The sequence below is a fragment of the Mobula birostris genome, chromosome 14, assembly GCF_030028105.1.
Source record: "Mobula birostris isolate sMobBir1 chromosome 14, sMobBir1.hap1, whole genome shotgun sequence".
Lineage (NCBI taxonomy): Eukaryota > Metazoa > Chordata > Chondrichthyes > Myliobatiformes > Myliobatidae > Mobula > Mobula birostris.
This window is the reverse complement of record NC_092383.1, coordinates 49,711,997-49,733,704: the sequence shown is the minus strand read 5'-3', so window position 1 is coordinate 49,733,704 and position 21,708 is coordinate 49,711,997. Positions and strand designations below refer to the sequence as shown.

Genomic DNA, 21,708 nt, shown 5'->3' with positions numbered 1-21,708 from the left:
AACAACTATTAGGAACTAACAGTTTTATAGTACTGTAGTAGCATTGGTCGCATTCTATTATGTTCTTTATTTCATTTAAATACAACATTTGTTACTCAGTTAAAAAGGTAGTTTGCCTTTTTTTATACCCTTTTAACTATTCCCATGAAACTTCAGCTAATTGGGACAGCTGCTTAATTAGGCCAAAATGGAGACACTGGTCCCATTGTGTCTCCATTAACTGGAATCCACTGTATTCCATCTTCAGCAAGAACCTAAAACCATTGGGTCAGTATTTAAAAATGAGGGGTTACCCACTTAAGAGATTCCTCTCCATGGATGCTGCCTGACCTGCTGAGTTTCTCCAGTGTTACTCCAGAGTTCCAGCATCAGCAGAATCTCTTCTGTTGTAAATTCTACTTTGCTTTCTTTGGAACTCAGATGGTGGATTAAGCAGAGTCCCTGGAATGCCACTGGTGTGAATGCAGAGCTGGGGTTATGGTCAGATCAGCCATGACTTCACTAAATGGTGGAAAAAGCCTGAAGGAGCCATATTGTGTCCTCCTGCTACCAGATTACTGAGATTAAAGACAGTTTAGCATTATTTGTTGCATGTACATCAAAACATTGAAATATACAGTCAAATGTGTCATTTGCACCCGATCAAATCAGCAAGGATTGTGCTGGTTGTCCAGAAACGTTGCCATGCTTCCGGCACCAACATTGCATTCCCACATCTTTGGAATTTGGGAAGAAACCCACACGATCACGGGGAGAATGCACAAACTCCATACATACAACGGCAAGAATTGAACACCAATCTGGTGCTGTAATCAAGTCACACTAAACACTACAGGTCTGAACACTGGGGATGTTAGCCCAAGAGAAGATGCTGATGTTGGTTATCTTACCAGCAATTTTGATAGATTAGGAAGTTTAGGAATAGATGCTTAAATTCCCCAACCAGACTGCTCTAACTGCTATGTTACTGTGCTGCTATTCTGTCAGCATCACATGGAAACTAAAAGAGGATCCTATACAAAGAAAAAAAACTCTAGTGATTCAAAAGCACGTGAAAGTGATTTACAAAACTTCTTACCATATCTAATGCTTCCTCCTGTGTTCAGCAGGTCAGATAACAGCTGTCCAGATAGTCCTTCGTCATCATCCTCATCATCATCTTCATCTTGGTCCTCCCACATATCATTAGCATCATCTAAATACACAAAACAAAGAACTCAAGCTCACAGTAAATTTATTATCAAAGTCCATGTATGTCTCCAAATACTACCATGAGATTTATTTTGCTGCAGGGATTCACAATAGAACAAAGAAATGTAAGAAAATAAACTACAAAGACAAACAAACAGCCAATACGCAAAAGACGACAATCTCTGCAAATACAAGATAACAATGATTGGTAAGTTGATAGATGGATGATGACAGTTGGATGGATAGATAACACTGAGAACATGAGTTGTAGAAAGTGAGTTTCTAGATTGTGGAATCAGTTCAAAGTTGAGGTGAGTGAAGTTATCCATACTGGTTCAGAAGTCCGATGGTTGTAAGGTAATAAGTGTTCTATGGGTGGGTCTGGCAGGTGGGGCAATTATAAAAGCACGTGGCAGAGGGGGCAATTGTAATTGAAAAAGAGGTGGGGAGGATCTGATCCAGATTACCTTCATTCCACTCAGCTGCATTGGATTGCCGGGAGTTGTTTGCCTCCATGACACTGGAGAGTTCACCGATCACCAGCTTAAAGAGTTTAACCAGTAGCGGAATATCTGTCCATTGCTCTGGGTCTGTTGAAACCAAAACAAGCAAAAAGGACATCATGCTGAGAACTAGGAAAATGATTTAGGAGCTCCATCGGATGCATCTTTGCTCCAACCGCAACAAGAAGGATTTCCCAGTGGTCAACCATTTTAATTCCACTGCCCATTCCCGTTTTAACCTGTCAGTCCATGGCCTCCTCTATGGTCACGATGAGGCCACTCACTCTCAGGATGAAAGAGCAACAACTCATATTCCATCTGGATAACCTCCAATCTAACAGCATGAATATCTGTTAGATTTCTTTAACTTCTGGTAATTCGTCCTCCTCCCTTTTTCCATTCCCCATTCTTAATACCCCTCTCACCCCCTTCTCTTCTCACCTGCTCATCACTAACCTCTGGTTCCCCTCCTCCTTCCCTCTCTCCCAAGGTCCACTCTCCTCTCCTATATCAGATGCTTTCTTCAGCCCTTTACCTCTACCACCAATCACTTCATTCCCACCCCCCGACTCATCTGGCTCTACCTAACACCTTCCGACTTGTACTCCCCTCCCCTCCCCCACCGTCTTATTCTGGCTTCTGCCCCCTTCCTTTCCAGTCCTGAAGAAGGGTCTTGGCGCGAAACATTGACTGTATATCTATTTCCATCGACACTGCCTGACCTGCTGGGTTCCTCCAATTTCTTATGAGTGTTACAGACTTAGGAATCAAGCAAATAACCAGCTTTGCAAAAGAATGAGAATATTTAAGAACTGCTTGATAAACTGGTTCTCTTGACTGGAGATATTTAAAACATCCTTAGCGACAGGTGAGATACCAGAGGATTGGAGGATAGCAATGTTGTTCTGCTGTTTAAGGAAAAAAAAAACAGAAATTACAGACCAGTGAGTCTGACATGAGAAACTGAAAAGTTGTTGGATGCAGTTCTAAGGGATTGGATATACAGGTCGATCTTCACTAATCTGGCACCACTGGGACCTGAGGAGTGCCAGATTAGTGAAAATGCCGAATTATCGAAGGAACCAGATTACAGGTAGTCGGATTAGCGAAGGTCGACCTATATAAGTATTTGGACAGTCTGGAGGGTTGTCAGTGGTTACTGCAGGACATCGACAGGATGCAGAACTGGGCTGAGAAGTGGCAGATGGAGTTCAACCCAGATAAGTGTGAAGCGGTTCATTTCGGTAGGTCAAAATTGAAAACAGAATATAATATTAATAGTAGGACTCTTGGCAGTGTGGAGGATCAGCAAGATCTTGGGGTCCATGTCCATAGGACACTCAAAGCTGCTGAGCAGGTTGAGTGTTATTAAGAAGGCATATGGTGTGTTGGCCTTCATCAACCGTGGTATTGATCAAGAGCCATGAGGTAATGTTACAGTTATACAGACCTTAGTTAGGCCCCACTTGGGAGTACTGTGCTCAGTTCAGGAAGGATATGGATACTACAGAGAGAGTGCAGTGGAGATTTACAACCATGTTGCCTGGATTGGAGAGTGTGCCTATGACAATAGGTTGAGTGAACTTGGCCTTTTCCCCTTGGAGCAACAGAGGATGACAGGTGACCTGATAGATTTTTCAAGACAGTTACCAACAAAGTTGAAGGCAAGGCAGTGGATGATGCCTGCGTGAACTTTAGTAAGGCATTTGACATCCTGTTTGGGAGACTGGTCAAGAAGGATCAGTCATGTGGCATTCAAGATGAGGTGTTAAATTGGATTAGACATTGGCTTTGTGGGAGAAGCCACAGAGTGGTAGTAGATGGTTGCCTCTCTGACTGGAGGCCTGTGACTAGTGGAGTGCCACAGGGATCAGTGCTGGGCCCGTTAGTGATCTGGGTGATATTGTGGTTAACTGGATCAGTAAATTTGCAGATGACACCAAGACAGAGGCTGTAGTGGATAACGAGGAAGGCTATCATGGCTTGTAGAGGGATTTGGACCGGCTGGGAAAAGGTCTGAAAAATGGCAGATGAAATCTAAGGCTGACAAGTGCGAGGTGCTGCACTTTGGTAGGTAGGGTAGTAAGTGGTAAGACACTGAGGAGTGTGGTGGTATCTGGGAATACAGGTCCATATTTCCTTGAAAGCAACGTCACAGGTAGATAGGGTCGTATAGAAAGCTTTTGGCACAGTGGCCTTCATAAATCAACGTCTTGAGTACAGGAGAAGGGATGTTATGTTGAAGTTGAAAAAGACATTGGTGAGGCAAAATTTGGGGTATTTGGTGCTGTTTTGGTCACCTATTTACAGGAAAAATGTAAATAAGGTTGAAAGAATACACAGAAAATTTACAAGGATATTGCTGAGTCTGGAAGACCTGAGTTATAACAAAAGATTGAGGGACTTTATTCCTTAAACATACAAGCTTGGGAGGAGATTTGGAAAGGTATAGACAGGATAAATGCAAGCTGGCTTTTTCCACTGAGGTTGGGTAGGACTACAACTAGAGGTCTTGAGTTAAAGGTAAAAGGTGAGGGTCATGAGGATGTGAGCAGCCAGCACAAGTGGTGCATGTGAGCTAGATTTGAACATTTAAGAGAAGTCTGGACCAGTACATGGATGGAAGTGGCATGGAGGGTCATGGTCCTGGTGCAGGTCTATGGGACTAGCCTGCTTAAGTGGTTTTGGCATGGACTAGATGGGCCAAAGGGCCCATTTCTGTGTTGTACTTTTCTACAACTCTTATCACATCCCTCTTATCACGCCATGTGCAAAGATGAAGCCCTCAACCTCATCTTCACCTATTCCTTTTCCATTAATCACAGGAGCACATGGCATTTGATGATATATCAGTAAGGACACAGGAAAATGTACAACGATTTTGACAGGACCTGAATTTTTTGGAAAGGTCAAACAGGTTCACTGGAACACAGAAGAATGACAGGACATCTGATGGAGGTATACAAAATAATGAGGGGTATCAATAGAGTAAATGAAAGCAGGCCTTTTTCACTGAGGTTGGGTGAGACTAGAATTAGAAGTCATAGGTTAAGGGCAAAATATTTAAGGGGAAGCTGAGGGGAAACCTTCGCTCAGAAGGTGGTGAGAGTTTGGAACGAGGTGCCAGCAGAAATGAGAAATGGAGAAATTCAATGGCAACATTTAAGATAAATTTGGAAAGGTACATGGATGGGAGGGGTATGAAGGGCTATGAGTTGATGTGACTAAGCAGAATAACATTTTGGCAAGGACTAGATGGTCCAAAGGGCCTGTTTCGGTGCTGTAGTGTTCTATGAATCTATGAACCACTATGGGTTGTGTGCCTTTTGACAGAGCAGAAACAGGTACCCATCTACACACACCACAATTCCAAGCACAAGGCCCTTAGCCTTCTTTACCCTGGCATTTCTAATGCTCATCTGAACACTGAATGGAGCAACACACATCAAAGTTGCTGGTGAACGCAGCAGGCCAGGCAGCATCTGTAGGAAGAAGTGCAGTCGACGTTTCAGGCCGAGACCCTTCATCAGGACTAACTGAAGGAAGAGTGAGTAAAGGATTTGAAAGTTGGAGGGGGAGGGGGAGATCCAAAATGATAGGAGAAGACAGGAGGGGGAGGGATAGAGCCAAGAGCTGGACAGGTGATAGGCAAAAGGGGATACGAGAGGATCATGGGACAGGAGGTCCGGGAAGAAAGACGGGGGGGGGGGGGGCGGGACCCAGAGGATGGGCAAGAGGTATATTCAGAGAGACAGAGGGAGAAAAAGGAGAGTGAGAGAAAGAATGTGTGCATGAAAATGAGTAACAGATGGGATACGAGGGGGAGGTGGGGCCTTAGCGGAAGTTAGAGAAGTCGATGTTCATGCCATCAGGTTGGAGGCTACCCAGATGGAATATAAGGTGTTGTTCCTCCAACCTGAGTGTGGCTTCATCTTTACAGTAGAGGAGGCCGTGGATGGACATGTCAGAATGGGAATGGGATGTGGAATTAAAATGTGTGGCCACTGGGAGATCCTGCTTTCTCTGGCGGACAGAGCGTAGATGTTCAGCAAAGCGGTCTCCCAGTCTGCGTCGGGTCTCGCCCATATATAAAAGGCCACATCGGGAGCACCAGACACAGTATATCACCCCAGTCGACTCACAGGTGAAGTGTCGCCTCACCTGGAAGGACTGTCTGGGGCCCTGAACGGTGGTAAGGGAGGAAGTGTAAGGGCATGTGTAGCACTTGTTCCGCTTACACGGATAAGTGCCAGGAGGGAGATCAGTGGGGAGGGATGGGGGGGACGAATGGACAAGGGAGTTGTGTAGGGAGCGATCCCTGCGGAATGCAGAGGGGGGGGGGGGGAGGGAAAGATGTGCTTAGTGGTGGAATCCCGTTGGAGGTGGCGGAAGTTACGGAGAATAATATGTTGGACCCGGAGGCTGGTGGGGTGGTAGGTGAGGACCAGGGGAACCCTATTCCTAGTGGGGTGGCGAGAGGATGGAGTGAGAGCAGATGTACGTGAAATGGGGGAGATGCGTTTAAGAGCAGAGTTGATAGTGGAGGAAGGGAAGCCCCTTTCTTTAAAAAAGGAAGACATCTCCCTCGTCCTAGAATGAAAAGCCTCATCCTGAGAGCAGATGCGGCGGAGACGGAGGAATTGAACACTGAATGGACTCACTTTCAAAGTCTCTACAATGCATATTCTTAGTAGTACTTAGTTACTTTTTAAAATTATTTACACGATTTGTCCTCCATTTTGTTTAAAGTCATGGTTATGTATAGTTTTTCATAAATTCCACTGTATTTATTTTCCTATACAGTAAATGCCAGTAAGAAAATCAACTCCAGTGAAGTATACGGCGACATATACATTCTTTGACAATAAATTTATTTTTAATCTTTTTAAAAAAATCTAAATCCTTCTTAAACAGCTGCCTCCAGCATACCCTTAGGCGGTGTGTTGCAAATTTCAACCGTCCTCTGGGTGAAAATATTCTTCAAATACCCTCTACATCTATTTATCTTTCTTTAGACCAAAACCTTTGGTTTATAGGCAGTTCATAAGAGGAACTTTCTCACTCTCTGCCTTCTCTGTGCCTCTCTGAATTTTATACGCCTGAATTAGATCACTCCTCAGCCAAAGCAAATGGACTAAGAATAACACACATGCAAAATGCTGGAAGAACTTAGCAGGTCAGGCAGAATCTATGGAAGTGAATACACAACTAACATTTCAAGCTGAGACCCTTCATCAGGACAGGAAAGGAGAACTAGCTAGAAAGTGATAGGTGATACCAAGTGGATGGGAAAGATAAAAGAGATGAAGGAACCTGAGAGGAAAGAAGAGCAGGCCATGGAAGAAAGGGAAACAAGGCGGGGCATCAGGAGGAGGTGATAGGCAGGTGAGGAGAAATAAGAGGCCAGAGTGGGGAATCAAAGAGGAAAGAGGGAATGGAAAAAGAAAGAGAAAAATAGGTTACCAAAAAGAGAAATCGATGTTCATGCCATCAGGTCGGAAGTTATCTAGATGGGTTATGAGTTATTGCTGCCCCACCCTGAGAGTGGCCTCATCGTGGCAGAAGCAGCAGCCTAGGACTGACATGTTGGAATGGGAAAAAGGATAGAATTAAAATGACTGGCCACCGGGGAATTCCACTTTTGGTGGATGGAGCAGAGGCGTTTGACAAAGTGGTCACCCAATTTATGTCAGGTCGACAGATGCAGAGGAGCCCCGCATTGGAGCAGTCAATCTAACAGATTCGCAGGTGAAGTACTGCTTAGGACCCTAACTGAAGGTTAATGGGTAGGTTTAACATTCTGTTACTTGCAGGCCAAGAACACCTCATTAATATTTAGGTACAGGATCTCTCTTCTGCAGCTACTCCAGTAATTAGTAGATGCCTTAATAAAGAGATAAAGGGCAAAAGCTGGTCGGTAGCCTTCAAATCCCAAGACTGAATTTGGAAATTCTTACTTTTTGCTGCCTTGGAGCGAGTGCGAATTCCTTCATCGGCATTGAACACCTCCTCCCCTCTCACCATGATGTTCTGCAGTCGCTTATCATCTGTGTTTATACCATGTTGCAGAAGCTTACACATTGCAACAGTACTGTGAAGTAAACACACCCAGATTAATAATCATTTCAGAAACATTAGCTTTGTCACACAGTGAAATGCATCATTTACGTTAACAACCAATTCAGTCCAAGGATGAGCTGGGATCAGTCCACAAGTGACACCATGCTTTACGAGCCAACATAACATTCCCAAATCTCATTAACTATAACTAATGACACCCATCTGACCAATTAATCCAAAAGTCAGCATATCGTTGAAACCTGGGAGGAAACAGGAGCACCAAGAAAAACATGTGGTCAGGAGAACATACAAACTTATCATAGACTGCACAGAATTTGAACTATGCTGTGATATTGTTTGTTCTCCACATTCAAAGCAGAGCAATGCAGATGTTCCACTGGACTGAGCTTGGCTGATTGGTTAGACTAAGGCTGACGGCTCCCCAGGGCCAGTCAGTTGTTGGCAGGTTAGACAGTCCAATGGACCCTGGGTTGGTGAATCGGTGAGACCAGAGTTTTAGTGAATTCTGTGCAGGGTAATCACAACCACTGACGTTGTGTTAGGCTTCAGAGGCTAGTATGACGTGATGATGTAATTACGTAAAGTATTTTTACTGTGCTTTGTGTTCAGTGTTTGGAGTACAATCAAGGAGTTGCTATGACTTTTAACCATATAACAATTACAGCACAGAAACAGGCCATCTCGGCCCTTCTAGTCCGTGCCGAACGCTTACTCTCACCTGGTCCCACCGACCTGCACTCAGCCCATAACTCTCCATTCCTTTCCTGTCCATATAACTATCCAATTTTTCTTTAAATGACAATATCGAACCTGTCTCTACCACTTCTACTGGAAGCTCATTCCACACAGCCACCACTCTATGAGTTTTCTTAAACATAAAACGCCTCTGCTGTTTTTAATTACGAAAATGAACATTGTGATCATTCAAGACGAGTATAATATTCTCAAAAGGATGGATCTTTAGGGTGTGTTCCCAAATTGTAAAATGCCTGTGCAGGACTTTATTTAACACAGGGAGGCTGATGCATGGCAGCCACTACCACACAGTCCTTGACAGGTCGGGGTCAGGGTCCAGTGACACGGAATTCAGGATGACAAGACAAGGTTTCAGCCTTTCTCCACCATTATGATATGCCATCATCTTCTACCAGCTACATAGTTGATGTCTTGGTTGGATCACTCTTGACCTTACCAACATGGGTGACCCTACCAGGAGCGAAGCTCCAGACAACATTGCTCTCGGGATCTTAAGAAGTCACAAGCCCCTCCATCATGACAAGGCAATGATTCTCAGAAAATTATTATTTCTATGCATTACTGCCCGAGTTTAACTTAGCAGAACAGCTCAGAATGGACTAGATGGGCCAAAGGGCCTGTTTCTGAGCTGTAGTACTCTATAAAACTATTAGACATACAAGTGCCATTAGGCTATTTGGCCCATCAAGTCTGCTCCACCAGTCCATCATGGCTGATTTATTATCCCTCTAAACCCCAGATTCCTGTCTTCTCCATGTAACATTCAGTGCCATATCAAGCTCCACTTTAAATATACAGTGGATGCCTGTTAACCGGGGCACACTGAGACCAGCAAATTTTGGCCCAATTAAGCAGTAGGCCGAAGTTTCATGGTAATAGCTAAAAGGGTATAAAAATAGGCAAACTGTACTTAAATGAAATACAGAACACATGAGAACATTACCAATACATCTACAGTACTATAAAACTTTGTACTAGTTCCCAATAATTATCGACAGAGGAATTCATCCAGTGTATGCAATGACCAAAATCAGCACTGACAGTGACTGCAGATAATGGACTGACTTCATACAGTGCTATCGACAAATGCATCCTCCAAATCTTCATTTTCATTTTAACATTTAAGATGATTGTCGATGCCTTCAAATTCTTTGTAGTTCCTAACTTGTCACTTCCAGCCATTTCTACGTCTGAATGCTTGAAACCGCAGCAAGCCAAACAGTTCCAAATTGCCTTACTACTTATTTCTCACCAACTATCAGTGATAAAAATCATTGCTTTTTGAAAACAAACACACAGAACTGACACTATTTTAAAACTGCTGTCTGCTCTAAGCAGTGTTGTGCCTAATGACTCTACTTTGGCAACAGTCCATGTCCTAAATAAACAAACGGAATCCCGGCACATTTCTCAACTCATACCTCAGATAAGCAGCTGCCCTGATCAACCAATGACCCAATTAACCAGAATTCACAATACCTAATGACATGGTATCCAGAGCAGCCTGTGGCAATGAATTCCACAGGTTCACCATCCTCTGGTTAAAGAAATTCCTTCTCATCTCCATTCTAAAGGGAAGTCCTTGTACTCTGAGGCTCTATGACTCTGTACATTTCACATGAATGCTGCATGCCTCTGTACACATCCTTGAACCACCAAGTGACCATCACCTCCCTGCCCCTAAATCATCATCATCAGGTGCCATGCCCAGTTTGAGCTTTGACTGCCATGGCCCACACACTCCTGTTTCGGGTCAAGTGGATCAATTCATTGGTATTCATTTCCAGTTCTCTGGCTGCCCTCTCTATCATCATTTGTCTTTGTCTTCCTCTTGCTTTCTTCCCTTCAATCTTTCCCATAATTACCGTATATTCTAACTCCTCTTTCCTAATCACACCCTCTGAATCCCACCCCCCAATATCAGTGTATTTGCTCAAACTCTCGAGAGTTCAACTGGAAACACACCTGACTTTGCCCTCGTACTGTCCGTAGAACAGAGGCTGCCGGGTAGTCCATTCGGACATGACGAACTCCAGTGCAGGTTTACCAGTGGGTCCAGGCAGGCTGCAAAGAAACTCCAACAGAGGCTCCAGCTGATTGTGGACAAGGTGTGCAAACACCATAATCAGAGACTAAAGAAAGCAAAAAACAGTGAACATCTCCATCAAAGGACAAAGCGAAAAAATACACCACAGAATTAAAATCAGGTTTAATATCACTGGTCTACATCATGAGTTTTGTTGTTTTGCAGCAGAAGTACATTGCAATACGTAAAAAAAATAACTATATATTACAATATGTATATATGAAGAAAGAATATTAAATTAAATAAGTAGTGTAAAAAGAGAGGGTAAAAATACCGCGATATTCATGGATTCATTGTCCATTGTCCGTAAGTATATTGAAACTAATGGTATTGTGATCACTGGACCCAAAGCGCTCCCCAACACAAACCTCCGTCACCTGTCCCATTTCATTCCCTAGCAGGAGATCCAACAGTGCCCCTTCTCTAGTTGGTACCTCTATGTATTGCTGCAAAAATCTATCTTGCACACATTTGACAAACTCCAAACCATCCAGCCCTTTTACAGAATGGGCTTTCCAGTCTATCTGTAGAAAATTAAAATTTCCCACAATCACAACCTTGTGCTTACTACAAATATCTGCTATCTCCTTACAAATTTGCTCCTCCAGTTCTCGGTCCCCATTAGGTGGTCTATAATACACCCCTATAAGTGTCACAACACCTTTCCTATTCCTCAATTCCACCCAAATAGCCTCCCCAGACGAGTCCACTAGTCAATTCTACTAAAGCACCACTGTGGGGATTGATAGAGTTGACGTGGATAGGCTTTTTCCAATGAGAATGGAGGAGATTCAAACAAGAGGACATGATTTGAGAGTTAAAGGGCAAAATCCTGCCTGACAAACCTATTACAATTTTTTGAGGAAATTACCAGTAGGCTAGACAAGTGAGATGCAGTGGATGTTGTATATTTGGATTTTCAGAAAGCCTCTGACAAGGTGCCACACGAGGCTACTTTACAAGGACCCATGGAATTATGGGGAAGTTACATACGTGGACAGAGCATTGGCCGATTGGCAGGAAACAGAGAGTGGGAATAAAGAGATCCTATTCTGGTTGGCTGCCGGTTACCAGTGGTGTTCCACAGGGGTCCGTGTTGGGGCCGCTTCTTTTTACATTGTACATCAACAATTTGGATTATGGAATAGATGGTTTTGTGGCTAAGTTTGCTGACGATACAAAGATAGGTGGAGGGGCCAGTAGTGCTGAGGAAACAGAGAGTCTGCAGAGAGACTTGGATAGATTGGAAGAATGGGCAAAGAATTGGCAAATGAAATACAATGTTGGAAAGTGTATGGTTATGCACTTTGGCAGAAGAAATAAAAGGGCAGACTATTATTTAAATGGGGAAAGAATTCAAAGTTCTGAGGTGCAACGGGACTTGGGAGTCCTCGTACAGGATACCCGACAGGTTGAGTCGGTAGTGAAGAAGGCGAATGCAATGTTGGCATTCATTTCTAGAGGAATAGAGTATAGGAGCAGGGATGTGATGTTGAGGTTCTATAAGGCGCTGGTGAGACCTCACTTGGAATACTGTGGGCAGTTTTGGTCTCCTTATTTAAGAAAGGATGTGCTGACGTTGGAGAGGGTACAGAGAAGATTCACTAGAATGATTCCGGGAATGAGAGGGTTAACATATGAGGAACGTCTGTCCTCTCTTGGACTGTATTCCTTGGAGTTTAGAAGAATGAGGGAAGACCTTATAGAAACATTTCAAATGTTGAAAGGCATGGACAGAGTGGATGTGGCAAAGTTGTTTCCCATGATGGGTGAGTCTAGTACCAGAGGGTATGATTTAAGGATTGAAGGGCGCCCATTCAGAACAGAAATGTGATGAAATTTTTTTAGTCAGAGGGTGGTGAATCTATGGAATTTGTTGCCACAGGCAGCAGTGGAGGCCAAGTCATTGGGTGTATTTAAGGCAGAGATTGATAGGTATCTGAGTAGCCAGGGCATCAAAGGTTATGGTGAGAAGGCGGGAGAGTGGGACTAAATGGGAGAATGGATCAGCTCATGATAAAATGGCGGAGCAGACTCAATGGGTCGAATGACCGACTTCTGCTCCTTTGTCTTATGGTCTTATGGTCTAAAAGTTTAGTGGTAACATGAGGGGGAACTTCTTTACTGAGAGAGTGGTAGCTGTGTGGAACGAGCTTCCAGCAGAAGTGGTTGAGGCAGGTTCGATGTTGTTGTTTCACTTTAATTTGGACAGATATATGGACAGGAAAGGAATGGTTATGGGTTGAGTGCAGGTCGTTGGGACTAGGTGAGAGTAAGAGTTCGGCACGGACTAGAAGGGTCGAAATGGCCTGTTTCTGTGCTGTAATTGTTATATGGTTATTTAGAAATTTGACGGCAGAAAGGAAGAAGCTGTTCCTAAAATATTTAGTGTGTGTCATCAGGCTCCTGTACCTCCTCCTTGATGGTAGCAATGAGAAGAGGGCATGTCCTGGATCATGGGGGTCCTTAATGATGGATGCCACCTTTTTAAGGCATCGCCTTTAGAAGGTGTCCTCAATGCTGGGGAGGCAAGTGCCCATGATGGAGCTGGCTGAGTCTGCAAATTTCTGCAGCTTCTTCCAATCCTGTGCAGTGGCTCCTCCACACCAGAAGGTGATGCAACCAGTCACAATTCTCTCCACCGTGCATCTGTAGTCATTTACGAGTCTCTGGTTTCATACCCCTTGTAGTTCCTGCCATTAAGTATCATGCCTAACCTACCACCTCAAAGTTTTAGAGTAAATTTATTATCAAAGTATATATGTGTATATTTCACCATATACCACCTTGACACTCATTTTCTTGCAGGCATTTACAGGAAAATAAAGATATATAATAGTTTATGAAAAAGTATACATTAACAAAGACAACCAACCAATGCGCAAAAGAAGATATCAGTGCAAAAAAAATGTAAGTAGATAAATAATACGAAGAACGTGAGTTGTAGAGTCCATAGGTTATGGAATCTGTTCGATGTTGAGGTCAGTGAAGTTATTCACGCTGGTTTAGAGGACTTAACTTTCCCTATCACAGTATTTCTATTTCCTTGCTCACCTGACTCAATTAGTTTAACTTGGCATATACAGTGCCTATAAAAAGTATTCACCCCCCTCTTAGAAGTTTTCATGCTTTATTATTTTACAACATTAAACCAAGTGGATTTAATTTGGCTTTTTTTGACACATCAACAGAAAAACTCTTCTCCTGTCAAAGTGAAAACAGATCTCTACAAGGTGATCTAAATTCATTACTAATATAAAAACACAAAATAATTGATTGCATAAGTATTCACCCCCTTTGTTATGACACACCAAATCATCACTGGTGCAGCCAATTGGTGTTAGAAGTTACATAATTAGATAAATGGAGATCTGTTATTGGAGACCTGTGTGCAGCCAAGGTGTTTGAATAGATTGTAGTAAAAGTACACCTGTATCTGGAAGGCCCAACTGCTGGTGAGTCAGTATCTTGGCAAAAACTACAACATGAAGACAAAAGAATATCAACTCCTTGAAAAGGTTATTGAAAAGCACAAGTCAGGAGATGGATACAAGAAAATTTCCAAGTCACTGAATATCCCTTGGAATACAGTTATATCAATCATCAAGAAATGAAAAGAATATGACATCTGTTAAATCTGCCTAGAGCAGGCCGTCCTCAAAAACTGAGTGACCATACAAGAAGGGGACTAGTGAGGGAGGTCACTAAGAGACCTATGACAATTCAGGAGGAGTTACAAGTTTCAGTAGCTGAAATGGGAGAGACTGTGCATACAACTGTTGCCCGGGTGCTTCACCAGTTGCAGCTATCCACACAGACTCAAGGCCGTAATTGCTGTCAAAGGTGTTTCTACTGATTTGAAGGAGGTGAGTAATTATGCAATTAATTGTAAAATTTAGACCAATTGGTAGAAATTTGTTTTCACTTTGACATGAAAGTCTTTTCTGTTGATCAGTGTAAAAAATGCCAAATTAAATCCACTCTGATTCAACGTTGTAAAACAATAAAACATGTAAACTTCCAAGGGTGGTGAATATTTTTTATAACACTGTACTGGCTGACATCAAATTTGCAGTATTGTGTGCAGTTGTGGTCACTACCTACAGAAAATATATCAGTAAGATTGAAAGAGTACAGAGAAAATTTACAAGGATGTTGCCAGGACTTGAGGACCAGGGTTAGGGGGAGAGGTTGAATAGGTTAAGACTTCATTCCCTAGAACGTAGAAGATTGAGGGGAAATTTGATGCAGATATACAAAATTATGAAGGGTATAGAGCTTTTTCCAGTGGTTGGGTGAGACTAGAACTAGAGATCATATGTTATGGATGATAAAGTGAAATATCTAAAGGTGGGGGAAGAACATCTTCACTCAAAGGATGGTGTGAGTGTGGAATGAGCTACCAGCTCAAGTGATGGATGTGGGTTTGATTGCAACATTTAAGATAAGTTTGGATAAGTACATGGATGGGAAGGGTATGGAGGGCTATGGTCCAGGTGTGGATTGACAGCGTTTGGGAGACGAGCAGCTCACCACAGACTAGATGGGTTGAAAGGTCTGTTTCTGTGCTGTAGTGCTCTCTGCCTCTTTGACCTTCTCAACTGTGCTGCAGAAAGTAACAAATATGTACCACCCTTTCAGTGAAGATAAAGCAAAGTGCCCTTACACATATTTGGAGATTCGTTACAATCTGACCATAAGATATAAGTCATAGGAGCATCATTAGGCCATTCAGTCCATCAAGTCAGCTCCCCCACTTGATTTTGGGTGACTTATTATCCCCCTCAACCCCAATCTCCTGTCTTCTCCCCATAACCTTTGACACCCTTGCTTACCAAGAATCTATCAATCTCTGCTTTAAATATCCCCAATTACGCCCTCCACGGCCATCTGCAGCAATGTATTCCAGATTCATCATACTCTAGCTAAAGAAATTCTTTCTCATCTCTGTTCAAAAGGGACATCCCTCTTTTCTGAGGCTTTGCCCTCTGGTCCTAGGCTGCCCCACTAGAAGAAACATCCTCTCAATATCCACTCTATCTAGGTCTTTCAATATTCAACAGGTTTTAGTGAGATACGCCCTTATTCTTCTTAACTCCAGTGAGTACAGGCCCAGAGCCATCAAGAACTCCTCATACATTAACCCGCTCATTTCTGGGATAATTTTTGTGAACCTCCCCTGGACCCTCTCCAATATCAGCACATCTTTTCTCAGTTAAAGGACCCAAAACTGCTCACTATACTTTGTGTGGTCTGCCCAATGCCTTATAAAGCCTCAGCATCCTTGATTACAATCTGCTTTGATGCTTTTCCAGGTTTCAACAAGCCTTCCATTCAATTCCAGTCCATTCAGGTTAATTGGGATACACCAGGACCAGTATATTTTGGCCCAATTAAACAGCTATCACAAGAACTAACTGAGTATCTTCCATCAGTCTTCACTGTGGAAGACACTAGGAGAGTGCCAGATGTTGAAGGATGTGAGAGAAGAGAAGTGAGTGCAGTTACTATTATAAGGGAGAAGGTGCTCAAAAAGCTGAAAAACCCAACGAAACATAAGTCACCCAGATCAGGTGAACTGTACCCCAGGGTTCTGAAAGGGGTGGCAATAGAAATTCTGGAGGCATTAGCAATGATCTTTCAAAAATCACTGGACTCTGTGATGGTGCCAGAGGACTGGAAAATTACATATGTCACTACACTCTTTAAGAAATGAGGAAGGCAGCAGAAAGGATACTATAAACCAAGTAATATGGTCTCAGTGGTTGGGAAGATGTCGGAGTCAACTGTTAAAGGATGAGGTTATGGAGTTCTTGGTGACACAGGACAATTATAGGACTAAGTCAGCATGGGCTCTCAAGGGAAAATCTTGCCTGCGAACCTGTTGCAATTCTTTGAGGCGATTATATGTAGGATATATAAATGGAATGCAGTAGATGTTGTATATTTGGACTTTCAGAAGGCTTTTGACAAGCTGCCACACATGAGGCTGCTTAACAAGTACGACAGGAGAGGTACTGGCATGGTTAGAGCATTGGCTGATTGGTAGGAGGCAGTGAGTGGGAATAAAAGAATTCTTTCCAGGTTGGCTGCCAGTGACTTGTGGTGTTCCACTGGGGTTGGCGCTAGGATTGCTTCTTTTTATGCTGTATATCAATGATTTAGATGATGAAATAGATGGCTTTGTTGCCCAGTTTGAAGATACACCCTATCCTCGTTATATGCGCCTTCAGACAATGCGGATTCACAGTTATGCAAGGAACCTACAAACCACATTTCCAGAAAAGTTGGGATATTTTCCAAAATGCAATAAAAACAAAGATCTGTGATATATTAATTCACGTGAACTTTTATTTAACTGACAAAAGTACAAAGAAAAGATTTTCAATAGTTTTACTGACCAACTTGATTGTATTTTGTAAACATACACAAATTTAGAATTTGATGGCTGCAACACACTCAACAAAAGTTGGGACAGAGTTAAAATAAGATTGAAAAGTGCACAGAATATCCAAGTAACACCGGTTTGGAAGACTCCACATTAAGCAGGCTAATTGGTAGCAGGTGAGGTATCATGACTGGGTATAAAAGTAGCATCCATGAAAGGCTCAGTCTTTGCAAGCAAGGATGGGTTGTGGCTCACCCCTTTGTGCCAAAATTCATGAGAGAATTGTTAGTCAGTTCAAAAGGAACATTTCTCAACGCAAGATTGCAGAGAATTTAGGTCTTTCAACATAATATTGTGAAGAGATTCAGAGAAATCTCAGTGTGTAAAGGGCAAGGTCGGAAACCACTGATGAATGCACGTGATCTTTGAGCCCTCAGGCGGTACTGCCTAAGAAACCGTCATGCTACTGTGACAATTACAGCCACCTGGACTTGGGAGTACTTTGGAAAACCATTGTCACTCAACACAGTCCGTCGCTGCATCCAGAAATGCAACTTGAAACTGTATTACGCAAGGAGGAAGCCATACATCAACTCTATGAAGAAACGCCGGCGAGTTCTCTGGGCCCGAGCTCATCTCAGATGGACCGAAAGATTGTGGAACAGAGTGCTGTGGTCAGACGAGTCCACATTTCAGCTAGTTTTCGGAAAAAACGGGCGTCCAGTTCTTCGTGCCAAAGATGAAAACGACCATCCAGATTGTTATCAGTGAAAGGTGCAAAAGCCAGCATGGGGGTGCATCAGTGCCCATGACATGGGTGAGTTGCATGTATGTGAAGGTACCATTGACTCTGAGGAGTATATCAGGATTTTAGAGAGACATATGTTGCCATCAAGGCGACGTCTCTTCCCAGGACATCCATGCCAGGACAATGCCAGACCACCTTCTCACGGGCTACAACAGCGTGGCTTTGTAAACACAAGAGTTCGTGTGCTTGACTGGTCTGCTGCCAGTCCAGATCTATCTCCTATTGAAAATGTATGGCGCATCATGAAGAGGAGAATCAGACAACGGAGACCATGGACTGTTGAGCAGCTGAAGTCTTATATCAAGCAAGACTGGACAAAATTTCCAATCGCAAATCTACTACAATTAGTATCCTCAGTTCCAAATTGATTAAAAAGTGTTATTAAAAGGAAAGGTGAAGTAACACAATGGTAAACATGCCTCTGTCCCAACTTTTGTTGAGTGTGTTGCAGCCATCAAATTCTAAATTTATGTATGTTTACAAAATAAAATTAAGTTGGTCAGTAAAACTATTGAAAATCTTTTCTTTATACTTTCGTCAGTTCAATAGAGGTTCACATGAATTAACATATCACAGATTTTTTGTTTTTATTGCATTTTGGAAAATATCCCAACTTTTCTGGAAATATAGTTTGTATTTCTACCAACTTCTCGTTTATGCGTCCAAAACTCACAGTTATGCCAGGAGCACTGCTTTCCCGCCAATACAAGTCACGTGCGCACGCCTCACAGTCTCACTCCCGCTAGTCTCGCATTGGTTTTGGCAACATATGGATGTGCCATCTTGTGCTCTTAAACTTTTGTGTTTTTACCTATGGTGCTATGATTTTGTGCTTGAAATACTTAACTATGCCTCCTAAGCGTCCAATGTCAAGTCCTGGGCCATCAGCCAAGCAGCAGAGAACCGCTTTAACACTTGGGAAAAAGTTGGAAGTTATAAACAGGGCAGCATCAGGTGAAGGTAACACAGCTCTGGGATGCTACCCTGTGCAGCTGCGGGTTATGATAGCTGAGTTAGGCATCACACCAAAGCAGGTGTTTAATGCAGACGAGACCATGCTTTTTAGGAAGCATATGCCGAAACGCACTTACATAAGGATGAAAAAACTGTGTCAGGTTTCAAGGCAGCAAAGGATAGATTGACTTTGCTTATGTGTTCCAATGCCGAAGGAGACTGTAAGATGAAGCCTCTCTTAGTTTACCATTCACTAAAGCCCCGTGCTCTTAAGCGTTTGAGTAAGAATATGCTAACAAGAAAGCATGGTTCACTGGTCAAATCTTTGAAAATTGGTTTGCTAATCATTTTGCTGCTGAGGCTGAACGTTACTCCGGGAACAGAATCTTGCCCTTAAAGTTCTTTTGTTGTCTAACAATGTGCCAGCCCATCCTAAACATTTGGACAGCATTCATCCTAACATGACAGTGTGTTTCCTGCCACCTAACACAACATCGTTGATTCAACCACTCCACCCAGATGTGATATCCACATTCAAGGCATATTTTTTACGACAAACTCTCTCTCAGATGCTGTAAGCAACAGACGATTTTGAAAATCCCGGGAGTTTACCAACGGTGAGGGAATGGTGGAAGTCCTTCAACATCAGACATGCCATCAGCAGCATTGATGAATCCTGGAAAGAGGTCAGGTCTTCCACTCTGAAGCAATTGGCAGAATTTTTTAAGGCTGCGAAACACTTGGCACAAATGGTGATGAACATGGACCCAAGTTTAGAACGAAGTCAGCATTAGAACGGAGCAGGCGACGATGTAGTGGGCAATGGAGTAGAGGGAGACAAGAGTAGGAAGGCTTTGGCTCCTGAGGCTTCAGCGAGCAGAGGCTGAGGAAGAGCTTCACTCCAAGTGAGGTAAGGCCGGGTAAGTTCCTTTAATAAATCTAATTACCTTAAGAGTAGGTCATGAAGGCAACAGTTAGGGCAGTTGAGTGATCCGTTTGCAGGATGTGGGAAGTCAGGGCGAGCACAATCGTCTCTGATTACTACACCTGCGAAAGATGCATCCAGCTGCAGCTCCTGACAAACCGAGTTAGGGAACTGGAGCTGGAGCTGGATGAACTTCGGATCATTCCGGAGGCAGAGGCAGAAATAGAGAGGAGTTACAAGGAGATAGTCACCCCTAAGAGTCAGGAGACAGGTAGCTGGGTGACTGTCAGGAGAGGGAAAGGGAAGAGACAGAATGAGCAGAGCACCCCTGTGGCCATTCCCACCAATAATAAGTACATTGTTTTGGATACTGTTGATGGGGACGACCTACCAGGGACAAGTTGCAGTGGTTGCATCTCTGGCACAGAGATGGGACCCTCAACTCAGAAGGGAAGGAGGGAAAAGAGGAGAGCAGTAGTGATAGGGGATTCGATAGTTAGGGGGACAGATAAGAGGTTCTGTGGAAGAGATAGAGAATCCCAGATGGTCTGTTGCCTCCCTGGTGCCAAGCTCCACGATATCTCGGATCGAGTTCTCGGTATTCTCAAGAGGGAGGGTGAGAAGCCGGATGCCCTGGTCCATGTAGGGACCAATGACATGGGTAGGAAGAGTGTGGAGGTCCTGAAAGGTAAGTTTAGGGAGTTAGGCGCCAAGTTGAAGGGCAGGACCCTCAGGATAGCAATCTCAGGATTGCTACCAGTGCCACGTGCAGGCGGGTTTAGAAATAGTAAGATAGTGCCGATCAACACGTGGCTGAAGGCATGGTGCAGGAGGGAGGGTTTCAGATTTATAGATAATTGGGCAGTTTTCCAAGGAAGGTGGGACCTATTCCAGCAGGACGATCTACATCTGAACTAGAGGGGAACAAATATTCTTGCAGGTAGGTTTGCTAGAGAGGCTCCGGTGGATTTAAACTAGATATGAGGGGGGAGGGGAACCAGAGTGTAGGAACAGATGTAGGGAAGAAGGAAGAAAAAGAAAATAGTAAAATTGTTTGCACAATTAGTGATAAACAGACAGTAAGAGGTGAAAAATTTCTCAAATGCATTTATTTTAATGCTAGGACCATTGTAAGAAAGGTGGATGAGCTTAAAGCATGGATTGATACCTGGAAGTATGATGTGGTAGCTATTAGCGAGACATGGGTCCAGGAAGGGTGTGATAGAATCAGAGGGACAAGAGGGGGAGGGGATGCATTGCTTGTCAGAGAAAATATTACAGCGGTGCTCTGGCAGGATAGATTAGAGTGCTCGTCTAGTGAGGCTATTTGGGTGGAATTGAAGAATGGGAAAGGTGTAGTAATTCTTATGGGGGTGTATTATAGACCACCTAATGGGGAGCGAGAATTGGAGGAGCAAATTTGTAAGGAGAGAGCAGATATTAGTAGTAGGCACAAAGTTGTGATTGTGGGAGATTTTAATTTTCCACACATAGACTGGGAAGCCCATACTGTAAAAGGGCTGGATGGTTTGGAGTTTGTAAAATGTGTGCAAGGTAGTTTTTTGCAGCAATACATAGAGGTACCAATGAGAGAAGGGGCAGTATTGGATCTCCTGTTAGAGAATGAGATAGGTCAGGTGACGGAGGTTTGTGTTGGGGAGCACTTTGGGTCCAGTGATCACAATGCTATTAGTTTCAATATAATTATGGAGAAGGATAGATCTGGACCCAGGGTTGAGATTTTTGATTGGAGAAAGGCTAACTTTGAGGAGATGCAAAAGGATTTAGAAGGAGTGGATCGGGACAATTTGTTTTATGGGAAGGACGTAATAGAGAAATAGAGGTCATTTAAAGGTGAAATGTTGAGGGTACAGAATCTTTATGTTCCTGTTAGGTTGAAAGGAAAGGTCCAAGGTTTGAGAGAGCCATGGGTTTCAAGGGATATCGGAAACTCGGTTCCGTAAAAAAGAGAGATCTACAATAAATATAGACAGCATGGAGTAAATGAGGTGCTCG

General features: G+C 43.2%; 1 protein-coding gene across 1 annotated transcript in view; it reads right to left on the bottom strand.

The window, feature by feature from the left end:
- Nucleotides 1-21,708, bottom strand: part of ipo9 (importin 9) — a 169,329-nt gene that overhangs the window by 22,478 nt on the left and 125,143 nt on the right. The window contains exons 19-22 of the mRNA XM_072278524.1: nucleotides 10,497-10,663; nucleotides 7,652-7,785; nucleotides 1,659-1,781; nucleotides 1,079-1,195 (exon numbers count right to left, since the gene is read on the bottom strand). Coding sequence (XP_072134625.1) covers nucleotides 1,079-1,195; nucleotides 1,659-1,781; nucleotides 7,652-7,785; nucleotides 10,497-10,663 — 541 coding nt within the window. The remainder of the gene's footprint in view (nucleotides 1-1,078; nucleotides 1,196-1,658; nucleotides 1,782-7,651; nucleotides 7,786-10,496; nucleotides 10,664-21,708) is intronic.